General features: G+C 37.5%; 3 protein-coding genes across 4 annotated transcripts; 2 read left to right on the top strand and 1 right to left on the bottom strand.

Moving 5' to 3' along the window:
- Positions 1–13: 13 nt before the first annotated feature.
- LOC111496844 (GDSL esterase/lipase At1g29670-like) lies at positions 14–2,249 on the bottom strand. The gene is made up of 5 exons (XM_023147374.1): positions 1,977–2,249; positions 1,641–1,765; positions 1,319–1,564; positions 981–1,233; positions 14–422 (listed from the first exon to the last, which is right to left on the bottom strand). The coding sequence occupies exons 1-5, from the start codon at positions 2,221–2,223 to the stop codon at positions 199–201; spliced, it is 1,095 nt and encodes a 364-aa protein (XP_023003142.1). The 5' UTR covers positions 2,224–2,249; the 3' UTR covers positions 14–198.
- Positions 2,250–5,038: 2,789 nt separating this feature from the next.
- On the top strand, positions 5,039–9,878 carry LOC111497250 (subtilisin-like protease SBT5.6). Of its 2 annotated transcripts, XM_023147996.1 has the most exons (9): positions 5,039–5,135; positions 5,210–5,402; positions 5,481–5,642; positions 5,834–5,945; positions 7,310–7,871; positions 7,945–8,045; positions 8,463–8,823; positions 8,905–9,657; positions 9,689–9,878. In XM_023147996.1, the coding sequence occupies exons 1-8, from the start codon at positions 5,061–5,063 to the stop codon at positions 9,652–9,654; spliced, it is 2,316 nt and encodes a 771-aa protein (XP_023003764.1). In that variant the 5' UTR covers positions 5,039–5,060; the 3' UTR covers positions 9,655–9,657; positions 9,689–9,878. The 2 variants fall into 2 exon arrangements, with proteins under 2 accessions (XP_023003764.1, XP_023003763.1); XM_023147995.1 differs by having other exon boundaries at positions 8,905–9,878.
- A 1,365-nt stretch (positions 9,879–11,243) lies between these two features.
- On the top strand, positions 11,244–11,661 carry LOC111497106. Its single transcript, XM_023147757.1, has one exon. It carries the CDS (start codon positions 11,260–11,262, stop codon positions 11,641–11,643), a length of 384 nt encoding a protein of 127 aa, XP_023003525.1. The 5' UTR covers positions 11,244–11,259; the 3' UTR covers positions 11,644–11,661.
- Positions 11,662–12,125: the final 464 nt, after the last annotated feature.

Below are 12,125 nucleotides of genomic sequence, written 5' to 3'. Positions count from 1 at the left end.
TCTCAACTTTCTCTGCTTCTAATTATGATACAATGAAGTTAGCTTTGAAAGCAAAGAACAGGATGCTGGAAGTGTTGTTCAGCTAATATATAATACATTTCATTCTCATTGATAAAAGGAAAGGAGATATAAGCAATTAAAGGAAAGGGCAGACTCTTCCAACTTAGATTGCATAAATTATATAAGTTTGGATTTAAGCTAGAGTTGAACGAGGCGACGAATGTCAATAGGGTAAGCGTCGGAGGGTCTTTGAGCGCTGTAAGCTCTTCTTCCAATAATGGTATTCCCAGCCTCAGTTGGATGAAAGGCATCCCAAAATAGATACTCTCTTCTGTTAGGACATGGGGTTTGGAAAGGCAAACATGTTATTTGCCCATTGTTCCTCCCAATCCCACAGCACCCAGCATTTGTGACCCTAAAACCTGCATCACCCCAGTAAAAATTTGTGAGATCCCGTTGGGTAGAACGAAGCATTTTTTATAAGGGTGTGAAAATCTCTCACTAGTAACGCATTTTAAAAACTTTGAAGGGAAGCTCAAAAGGAAAAGTCACAAGAAGACAATATATGCTTGTGGTCGGTTTTGGCTGTTACAAATGGTATCAGAGTTAGACATCGGACGATGTGCCAGCAAGGGCGCTGAGCCTCGAAGAGGGTGGACACAAGGCAGTGTGCCAGCAAGGACACTAGGCCCTGAATGGGGTGAATCAGTAGGTGCCACATCGATTGGAGAAGGGAACCAGTGTCAGAGGGGATGCTGGGCCCCGAAAGGGGTGGATTGTGAGATCCCACAATAGTTGGGGAGAAAAAACGAAATATTTTTTATAAGGGTGTGGAAACCTCTCCCTAGTAAATACGTTTTAAAAACTTTGAAAGAAAGCCCGAAAGAAAAAGCTTAAAGAAGACAATATCTATTAGCGGTGTAATATATATATGCATCAAAACAAGGAGACCATAATGAAAAAGAGACTGATTGTTATACCAAAAGATGAAGGGCTGTTTATGATATCTTGGAAAATCCCATAGGAGTCAACGTAGATGAATCTTGCATCAGGCTGGTCTCTATTGAGTTGATTCACCAGCCCCTTCAGCCTGTTGTTAAACATCTGGTTCGCAGAGTTGTAGCCTTGGTTACAAGTTCTCCCATCTGGGCTATTCGCCAGTGCATTTGGGCTGCACCCAATTTGCCCCACTCCAAACAGCACAAACTTCCTTGCTCCATTGTCATACATGATCTAAACACAACTCTTTGCTTTAGAATACAAGAATTCGATCAAAGTCTCGCGTTGATTAAATAAAGCGATCTATAAAACTGCTGACCGATAATTGTTGAGTGTACTGCTGAATGAGAATTTGAGCGTATTGATCGGGCGAGAATCGACGACTAGTCGAATAGACTTGGGGCATGAAATAGTTGTTAAGGTAATCATTGCTACCCAATCCAACAGAATATATACACCTGCCCAAGTAATCAGCAGCTGTGTTTTCATCTCCAAGGATGTTTACTATCTGTTGGACGATGTTTTGGTGATTTCTTACTTGACCACTGAAGGGAATCCGGTCTCCCTGTCACATACATACCCATAATCAAAGTCTTAGTAATAATCAAAGAGGATCACTGTCATAACTGAAAAAAAGTTACCAGTTGCTGGCCAGTTTCGTCCCTGATGCCAGCTGCTGCAGACGCATAGTTCACGCCGCTAAGTATGTCTCGGCCTCTCGTGTTGGAATAGGCAGGGATGTAGCCATTAAACCCCAACAACTCCGCTATAAATTATGAGTGAAAATGTTAAAATATCATTACTAGCTCAATAAGTTCAAATCCAATAATTATACGAGTCAAATGATTTAAATATTTTAAAAAAATAAATTGTCTAGACCCGGTAATAAATACTCTTCTACCCAAACAGTGTTCTCATTACAAATAATACAAAGCACAGAGTACAGAATCGCATACGTTTAAGTGAAATGTACGTACCAATGACATCAACGGTGGTCTTGCCGTTGGAGAATCTTCCGGTAGGGCCGCGGGGGAAGTCGATGCCGTATGGGAGGTAATCAGCGCGAGCCAAAGAAGAAAGTTGATTATTATTCCCATTGTCAACTAAAGAGTCACCAAAAATGAAGTAGCAAGGAACTTGCTGAGCGCTACAACAGCACAAGGCACTCATAAAAAGCACCACAGCCACACCCCAGAGCTGGTTGTTTGCAACCTCACCGGCCATGGCCACTACAGAAACAGCACTCGAGTTTGTAACTTGAAGCAGCGAGCTGAAGTAGAAGTGATGAGAATTCAAAAGGGGAAAAGAGTGTTTAAATAAAAGGGCTAAAAGAGTAGGGTTCTTTACAGTTGAGGAAACGAAGACAAGGTGTTTGGCATTAACTTCAGCGCGTATGCATGAGAGCAAAAAGTATGAACTATGAAGGTGGGGGTGTCGGATGTGTCTGAAATTGAGAAGTCAAAGTTTTATGTGATCTGTTTCCAATTAGGAAAGGAGATGCAGGTCCACCACTAGTGTAGTTTTTTTATAATTTAGTGTTGGTTCGTGTTTTAAAGACAAATACATGACTTAAATTAAATTACATGAACAAATAGTGAAACAAATATTATTTCTTAATTAAATATTGGATAAACGTCAATGTCAAAAATAAAGGGCAAGTTTTAAATGTAAATAATGGCAAAGTTGGTGACAAAATTTAATGCTTGGGCCTTGGGGGGTTGGAACTCCATGCCCAGTAACATGGGCAATCAATTGCCAACGACAATCCACACCTTTCTCATTTGACCGACATGTCGTCACCAACAAATTTTAATTTTTTTTTTTTTTTTTTAATTTCATTGTTTTATAGTTTGTTCCATTCTAGTTTAATCTATCAATTTGACCGAAAAGACCCTTTTGGTAATTTCCTAATTGGTATTAATAAAGCTCATTTTTACGCAAATTTGCAATTAAGACGTGTGGAAAATAAATTATTGATTTTTTTAATCAATTAATGGTTGTTGCAATTATAATTAAAGGAGTCAGGTTAAGTAACACTATGGATGTTGTGGGCCCAGCCTCTTCCACCCCATATTTATCTTCTATTTCAATTTTCATTTATTTTCATAGAAATTAAAACAAAAAACTCCAAATTAATAATATTTCAAATGCAACGTTGAAACTAAAATGAATATAAATTTGGACTCCAAACTGGGCCGCTGATGCGGGCTTCCTGATTAAAAGGCCCATTTTAAAAAATCCAAAAATAAAATCAAACATTTAATTTAGACTTACCATACAATTTCAAAATATATTTTAAAAAATTACCTCGAATAAATAAAGAAAAATAGTTAGGCTACGTTTCGATGAACCAATCCAATCTATAAATTTTTTTTTTTTTTAGCCCAATCGAAACTTTATGAATTGGATTGGGCTGACCAAATATTTTAACGCCCTATTAATCAAATTACAACTCATTTATTTATGTATAAGAATAATGAATCGAACCAACCTAAATATAATTTGAATTAGTAATGGTACTAATTTGACTGGAATGTATTCTATTATTATGATTGTTGATGTGCACTACTAAAGTGGAGGATGAGGTGACGGTTGATGATCGTCGTAGCTCCATTATACCCAAATATAGTTGACTTGATCTAAGAAAGATTAAAGTTATTTAGATCCATATGTAACGTAACGTCGGAATAGGTAGCTAGGCAGGTTTTATGCCAAATGGGTATGGTGTGTCACTGACAAGTGAAACCTATAGATTTGTTTTATTTGTTTGTTAATATATGGTTTGGATGTAAATGTATAGACAAATTGTGTCCATTCCATTGTTAGCAATATTGGCTGGTAACGCGTGGGAAATGGGTGGTCCTTTCTTACCCTAAAAAATTGGACTTTAATGTACAAAAGAAACACAAATTTCCCAACAGCCCATATCTCTTCTCAAAATCAACCCTTCTCTATACACATCCTAACTCCTACTATACACATTTTTTCTAACCAAAATTAACATTTAAATATATATACCCAAAAATATTCCTTGTTCGTCTGGGCGGCTATAGGTCTTTTCGGTCCTCAGTCTAGTCCTAAAACACGAGAAAGAACCTTTTTTCAATGTCCTAATAGCATTCAGTTGAAAAACGGAAAGAAAAGAAAGTTGACAATGGTACCCTTATAGGAAAATGACTTGAAAATGGCACGGGAGTCAAACCATTTTTTAGTGTTTTTTTTTTACTGAACATGTGTGTGAAATAACACGAGCAAAACTCAATGACATAAAATATGTATTGTTAGATGAACATGACTCTCCATGATAGTATGATTTTGTCCACTTTGAGTATAAACTCTAGTGGTTTTGTTTTGGGCTTCCCCAAAAGTCTTCACATCAATGGAGAGAGTATTTTTTTTATCATAAACCCATGATCATTCTTTAAATTAGCTGATGTGGGACTTTCATCATCCAACATGTATCATTCATCAAAATGTTATAAGTTTAAATCTTCTACACATATGATGTGAACTTCCACGTCAGTTGGAGAGAGAAATAAATCACTCCTTATAAGGGTGTGGAAAACTCTCCTAGTATACGCGTTTTAAAACTGTGAGGTTAATAATGATTGGCCAAAACATTAAAATGACATTTATGGTGTAAAATAAACCCAAGAAGTTAAGACTAAACGTTAATTAAATTAACTCCATATTTTATATTCTAACCTAAATGGCATTTATGGTTTAAACTGAATTAAATATACAATTTAATGAAAATATTTCTGTCAGAATATTGAAAAAAAATGTCAAAATTATTATAAATACAAAATATTTCCTGAAATAAAGGCGAAATTAGGTTCATATTTAATCCACCATTTAAAGAAAAAAATATATATATATATATAAAAGAATAAAAATTTAAATAGAAATTGCAAAGTTGACAAACTTTAAGCTAAGTGATGAAAAGATGAGGTGAAAACTAAATAGATGCGAAATTTGAAAAAGATGGTTTACCAAAATTTTTTTTTTTTTTTTTTTTTTGCCTATAAATTCTCTCTCTGAATTTCGCCATTGACAACAAAATGGAGACATCAACTTTGTTCTGCCTTCTCCTGCTGCTCCTCCTCCCACCCTCTTCTTGCCTGGCTCAAAAACAGGTCGGATTTGTTCTCCAAACCACCAATAATTGTAGTTTGTTCTATTAAATAACAATATTATGTGATTATGTTAGGCTTACATTGTGTACTTTGGAGAGCATTCCGGAGATAAGTCATGGGAGGAGATAGAAGAGAGGCACCATTCGTATTTGATGTCTGTAAAGGACACTGAAAACGATGCAAAATCGTCTCTTCTGTACAGCTACAAGCACACCATCAATGGGTTTGCTGCCGTGCTTACCCAACAACAAGCCTCCAAACTTTCAGGTGAATTCATTGATTACAAGAAGTGTTGAGCCTGGGCATGTTTTGTTTGTTTAAATGATGGGTTTTGTTTTTGGGCAGAATTGGAGGAAGTGGTGTCTGTAATTGAGAGTAAAACGTATGGCATGCACACGACAAGGTCATGGGAGTTCTCTGGGGTTGTTGAAGATAAGCCCAGGCTTAGTGATTTGGTTTCTAAAGCCAAGTCTGGAAAAGATGTGGTGATTGGAATGCTCGACAGTGGTAACTATGTTTCACTGTTTCCCTTGTGATTCCACTTTTTCTGGAATGTTTCTAAGCGAAATGCACGGGATTTTTCTCTCTCTCTCTCTCTCTCTCTCTCTCGTATTATTATCATGTTTTGTTCTTCTGTGATTTTGATTGCATGTGATAATTCTGACGTTGGATTTTGAATTTTGTTATTATACGATAAGGGGTGTGGCCAAAATCAAAGAGCTTTAGTGATAATGGAATGGGACCGGTTCCAAAATCATGGAAGGGAATCTGCCAAACGGGACCTGGCTTTGAATCACCTCACTGTAATAGGTGCACTCTCTTCTTCTTCATTGCTTTCTTTTCCGTCTCAAAATCCAAAATTTGACTCAGGTTTGTGTATGTGTATAGTTCAAGTTCACAGCTAGTTCATATTGTCCTTTTTAGAATTTCCATTTGAGCGTTTTCAATTCTCCTCCTCCAACCAATGTGGGATTCTCATGATTTGTTTGTTGATTTCGCCTAAAACATGAATCCTTTTAGGTTCAGGTCTTTTTATTCACCATCTAACTCATTTTTTAATATTTTTCTTGCTCGGAGTATTAACTATATTATTTAATGGTACATACGTTCTTTCTATAACATTTACTTTAAAGATTTATTAGAAAACTTTGAGAAACTGGACAAATAAAACATGCAATTGGAATCTCGTGCAAATTTTGTGTAACAATCTAGGTTTACTACTAGATATTATCCTCTTAGGATTTTCTTTCAAGGTTTAAAAATATGTCTATAAAAGAGGTTTCCACATCTTCATAAGAAATACTTCGTTCTCCTTTAACCGATGGGAGATCTCACAATCTAAGCGACGTTAAAACCACTATTGGGGTATGGTGGCGTTGGTTGGATTGTGTGTACAGTTGAGTGTGGGCTAAGCTTTTGTCAGCCTTCATATCAAACAAAATTTAGTGGGGGTTTTTTTGCCCCACAGCTTTCATGACCATGCATCTTGTGGAGATATACATCTCTTTCTGCGGAAGGTCACAGGTCACAATGTCTGTGCCTTTTTTACATTATTATTCCTTACATCTCTCCTCCTTTGGGTTTGGTCTGATTTGTCATTGAGAACCCATCACTGTTCATCCACTTTCATTTCCTACTATGTTGGAATTGACAACCACTCCCTTTTTTCTTTCCAACACTTTCAGATTCTTTCATTGGTATCCTAAATCCATGAAGTGAAAACAAGAAAAAAATGGCTCAAAAGTAATAATGAAAACCCAGATGTTTCATCAAACCCATCCTTAATTCTTCCTTCTCATCATTCCTACCTTATACTTTTCCTTTTGTTCCTTTTACTTTTTAGATTCCTCCAAATATTTTCTCGATAAGGTGTTTACAGGTAAGATTCGATTCAACAAGACTCTCGTTTGAGAACGTATGTTGTTAAATTTTTATCTCGTTTGAGAACGTCCCAATCACACTCAAAACGAATTTTTTTTTTATCAGTAGTAGCCATAAGGAAGATGACCCAAAAATGGCTTGACAGCAGAAACATTTTCAGGGTTTATGATAATTATTCAAAAAAAATTGTATTTATTTATAATATTTTTAATGAATTTGAGTTATGCCTCCAAAGTTGAAACACTAACGTGGGTAGATTTTATATTGTTTTATTTATGATTGAGAATTTTCAGAAAGATAATTGGAGCTAGATATTATGTAAAGGGATATGAGCATCATTTTGGTCGTTTAAATGAAACGACGGACTTCCGATCACCGTGCGACATGGACGGCCATGGATCACACACCGCCTCCATTGCCGGTGGCCGGAGGGTCTACAACGTCTCGGCCTTCGGTGGCGTTGCACGGGGCACGGCCTCTGGTGGCGCCCCGGGGGTTCGACTGGCAATATACAAAGTTTGTTGGGCGATTCCCAACCAAATGAAAAGTCTGGGAAACGTTTGCTTCGACACTGACGTGCTGGCCGCCATGGATGATGCCATTTCCGATGGCGTCGACGTTCTCAGCTTGTCCATTGGAAAATCAGATCCGTACAATTACACCGATGACGGAATCGCCATCGGAGCTCTTCATGCCGTTAAAAGGGACATTGTGGTGTCTTGTAGCGCCGGAAATAGTGGCCCTACGCCGTCCACGTTGTCCAATGTTGCACCGTGGATCATCACTGTTGGAGCCAGCACCGTGGATCGTGAATTTTACTCTCCTGTCATCCTCGGAAATGGGTTGAAAATTAAGGTGAAACAGAGTTAATTACATTCTTTCATTTTAATTACAAATTTGACACTATAGTAATTGGGTGGAATTTTAGGGATTGTCGGTGGCGCCGTCCAAGTTGAGGAGGAACAAAATGTACCCATTAGTGTATGCTGTCGATATACAAAAGCCACATGTTCCCCAAAACGAATCTGGGTACGAAGTTATTAACTCCGGCTTAATTTATAACAATTTAATTTAAAATTTTTATTTATTTTAGTTATTAACTCTCTCTCATTTATAATAATTTTGATTAATATTCTCATTTTTTATACATGAATCATCTGTATATTTATATAATAGGATGGTTGAGGGTATTGAATTTGTGTATTATTTGATATTTGTTGAGTGACATTTAAAATAAGAGACTTTGTAGTGTGAGATATACACCTTAAACAATTTGATTATTGAGATTGGTTGTTATCAGTGAGAGAGATAAATTTATTAGCTTCAAATTAAGTAAATTTTTGTTGGCTGTGTGTGAGTAACATCGATCTTACTTACTGTACAACAAGTATATATATATATATTATTTATTTATTTATTTATTTATTTATTTGGATTTTGTATCAGATCTTGTATTGCAGGCTCGCTTTCACACAAGAAAGCCAAAGGAAAGATAGTGCTGTGCTACAGAGGACAAGGAATCAGCAGGTACGCCGGCAGCCTGGAAGTGAAAAGGTCCGGCGGTGCTGGAATGATACTCGGGCTCGTGCCGGCGGTGGGAGCGAGGCTGCACGCCGATCCCCATTTTGTTCCGGCAACGGCGGTGTCTTACGACGATGCAAATAGGATCCTTAAATATATAAAATCTCACCGTAATCCAACCGCCACTATTGTTCCACCCATCACCATCTATGGCTCCAGGCCGGCGCCGGCCATGGCCAATTTCACAAGTAGAGGTCCAAGCCTCGTCGACCCTCATTTTCTCAAGGTGCTTTTTTTTTTCATTAATCTTTTAGAAAATTGCGGGATTTGAGGAATTTTGACCTTTTTATTTTGGTCAAAATTGCAGCCTGACATAACAGCACCTGGAGTGGACATATTAGCTGCATGGTCAGAAAAAGATTCCCCAACAAANCTCCCAAAATTCTTAGACCCTCGTATTGTCAAATACAATATCTACTCCGGCACTTCCATGTCCTGCCCTCACGTCTCCGCCGCCGCTGCCCTCCTCCGCGCCATCCACCCCACTTGGTCCCAAGCCGCCATCCGCTCAGCCCTCATGACCACCTCCACCACCACCAACAAATACGGCCACCCCATCACCGACGACTCCACCTCCGACAACTCCCCTGCCACTCCTTTCTCCTTTGGGTCTGGCCACTTCCGCCCCACTAAGGCTGCGGACCCCGGGCTTGTGTACGACGCCAATTACACGGACTATCTCCACTACCTCTGCGGCCTGAAAATGAACTCCATTGACCGTTCCTTCAAGTGCCCTCCACGTGCCCTCCACCCCCACGATCTGAATTACCCTTCCATTGCTATCCCTAAACTGAAAGGCGGTGTGAGGATCAAAAGGACGGTGACCAATGTAGGCGGGGGAGGTAAAAGTGTGTACTTTTTTGAGAGCTGGGCGCCTCCGGGTGTGGCGGTGAGGGCTTCTCCGAGTGTATTGTACTTCGATAGGGTTGGGCAGAGGAAAAGGTTCACGGTTACGGTGAGTGGGAAAGTGAAGGGCAGTGGATACTCCTTTGGTTGGTTTGCTTGGAGTGATGGGATTCACTATGTAAGAAGCCCAATTGCAATTTCTTCAACCTAAAATTTCCCTCTTTTTTCTATCTAAATGGGTGTGACATATTTATTCTACAATATATAGAGCATTCATAGCTAATCATGTTGGGGTAAAGAATGTAGTATTATTATTATTGTGTGTGATATCTTTTGTATATTTACGATTAGAGTCAATGCAAAGATGTTCAATTGATCCAATTGGGGTGAATAGAGTGGTCTCTGATCCGTGCTAAGAATCGATTCGAATTGTCACAGAACGAGACTCCTTCCTTATTCCCACCGTGGAAATCTCTACTTCTACCTCATGAATTGGTTGAAAGATAGTTTGATTATTACTTAGTCCCTGTCGATTAGTAGACATGATTTTGTGGAACAGAAACATAGTATTATTTTATTTAATAAAAATTCGTATATATAAAGAAAAAAGAAAAAATGATTGTGCAAGGATGTCTCCTTCAAGCGAGGTATAGGGTGACGTGTTGGATAATGAGTGGCTTGTCGTATTCGGAACTATTTTTTCTGCTTCGGTGCATGTTAACGTTTAATCCAAAAATTGTAATTCAATAAAATAATAATTAATGACACATAATATGTGGGCCCCACTTCGTCGACGCGGCGCACAAGCCGTCAGATGCGGCTAATTAATTTTACCTTTGCAAAACACTACTCAATCTTTTCGGGATTCCCGATCTAATCATTTGATTTTGAATTTTCTAGGCATTAATCTTCCATCGACTCGGCTCCGGCTCGGCGCGCTGCTTTTATCGGCTTCCTAATAGTATTCTGTCCCCTCACGTATGTCCAGCTATTATCAGTAATTATAAAAATAATATTAATAGAAAGACTTTATAATTTTTATTTATTGTTAATTCACTATTTTCAATTAAAGCTCACATAATCATTTTTAAAATTAATAACAATACATCAAAAAATATATAAATTAGTTATATAAACAATAATCGAAGAAAAAAAGATGAGTGGAATAATTAGAATTGGATAAATACTTTAAAATCATAATATTAAATATGCAACGAAACACTAATCCCAAATTAATTAAAAACATTATTAACCCATTTTAGCCAAGTCAACCTTGAAGCCACACAGATTAAGCTTTCTTAATACACTGAAAACCCCAACTCCCCACGCAACCAAGCTGTCTCCCGCAGCCCACTCATCCAAAATCAAACCCTTATGTCAAAACATTGGGTATGTTTAAAGGAATTTATTAAATAATTTTCAAAATTCAAAAATCAAATAGACGCAACCATAATACTATAATATACTATGCCACATTACTAATCAAAACACTAAATTTCCCTACTAGAGGGCAAATACAAAAACGAAAAAGCTTGTAGACTTTGGACGACACGTTCGATCAAAAGTGTTCCTTAAATCGTCAAACTACACGTAGAGTTTTGCATTTTGGTCGAGCCAGTCACGTACAACGAGGACCCGGTTGAATCAGAAAGGGTTGGATGACTCTTTAACCTTTGCCTTTTGAGTGACGCCATTGGAGACACACATTTACATTTAAGATTCTCCTTTTTTTCCTTTTCCCTTTTGCCTATAAATCCCATTCATTTCATACAAAACCCATTCATTCTTTTTCCTCATCTCTCTAATTTCCAATCCCATGGCTGAAGAATTCCACGAATCCGACATCATCTTCTCCGACCACCACCACCGCCGCCTCTTCCACTCTTCCCTCGACCATACCCAAATCCTCGTCACACCTCATCGGAACTCCAAAAACAACAACAAACATTCCGCCGCCTCTAGTCTCCCCATCAAAATCCCAGAAACCGTTATCCGTTTCACCTCCGACGCAGAGGAGCTGGACGAGGAATGGGACAGTGACGACAATATAGTCCCGCCGCACATGATCATCAGGCGGCGCCTGGCCGGAAAGATGGCCTTCTCTGTCTGCACCGGCAATGGCAGGACGCTTAAAGGAAGAGATTTAAACCATGTTCGAAATTCAATTCTTAGAATGACTGGATTCCTCGAAACTAATTGAATTTTAGTGATTCCATAAATTTTTCATGTCAAAATTCTGAATACCATTTTTTTCATTTTAGTTATATATATATATATATATATAATTTATGTTACTTTTTTTAAATATATTCAATTTTGTATTTGATAGTTCATTATGCTTAATCTTTATCCAATTAACACTTAAAATATTTCGATTCTTTGCAAACATAAATATAGTCAACATGATAAACTATATACTTAGTTGTTTACAACAATAAACCCTCTAGAATTTGTTTTTAGACTAAAAATTAAGAGACTAATAAATATATTTATCCTCATCTTTAAATTTTTTTAAAATCCTGAAATTTTAGCTGTATTTACATCCATTTAAAAAACTAAAAAATTTATTTATAATTTGTTAAAACATAACATATAAATTTGTTTGAAAAATTATGAGTATCTGGTGCGATGCTAAAGACAATGGCATTTATTTGGACAATCTTCCTAAAAATATAGATGAAT

The sequence above is a fragment of the Cucurbita maxima genome, unplaced genomic scaffold (assembly GCF_002738345.1).
Source record: "Cucurbita maxima cultivar Rimu unplaced genomic scaffold, Cmax_1.0 Cma_Scf00023, whole genome shotgun sequence".
Taxonomy (NCBI): Eukaryota; Viridiplantae; Streptophyta; class Magnoliopsida; order Cucurbitales; family Cucurbitaceae; genus Cucurbita; species Cucurbita maxima.
The sequence above is the reverse complement of the archived record's forward strand: the minus strand, read 5'-3'. Positions and strand labels throughout refer to the sequence as shown.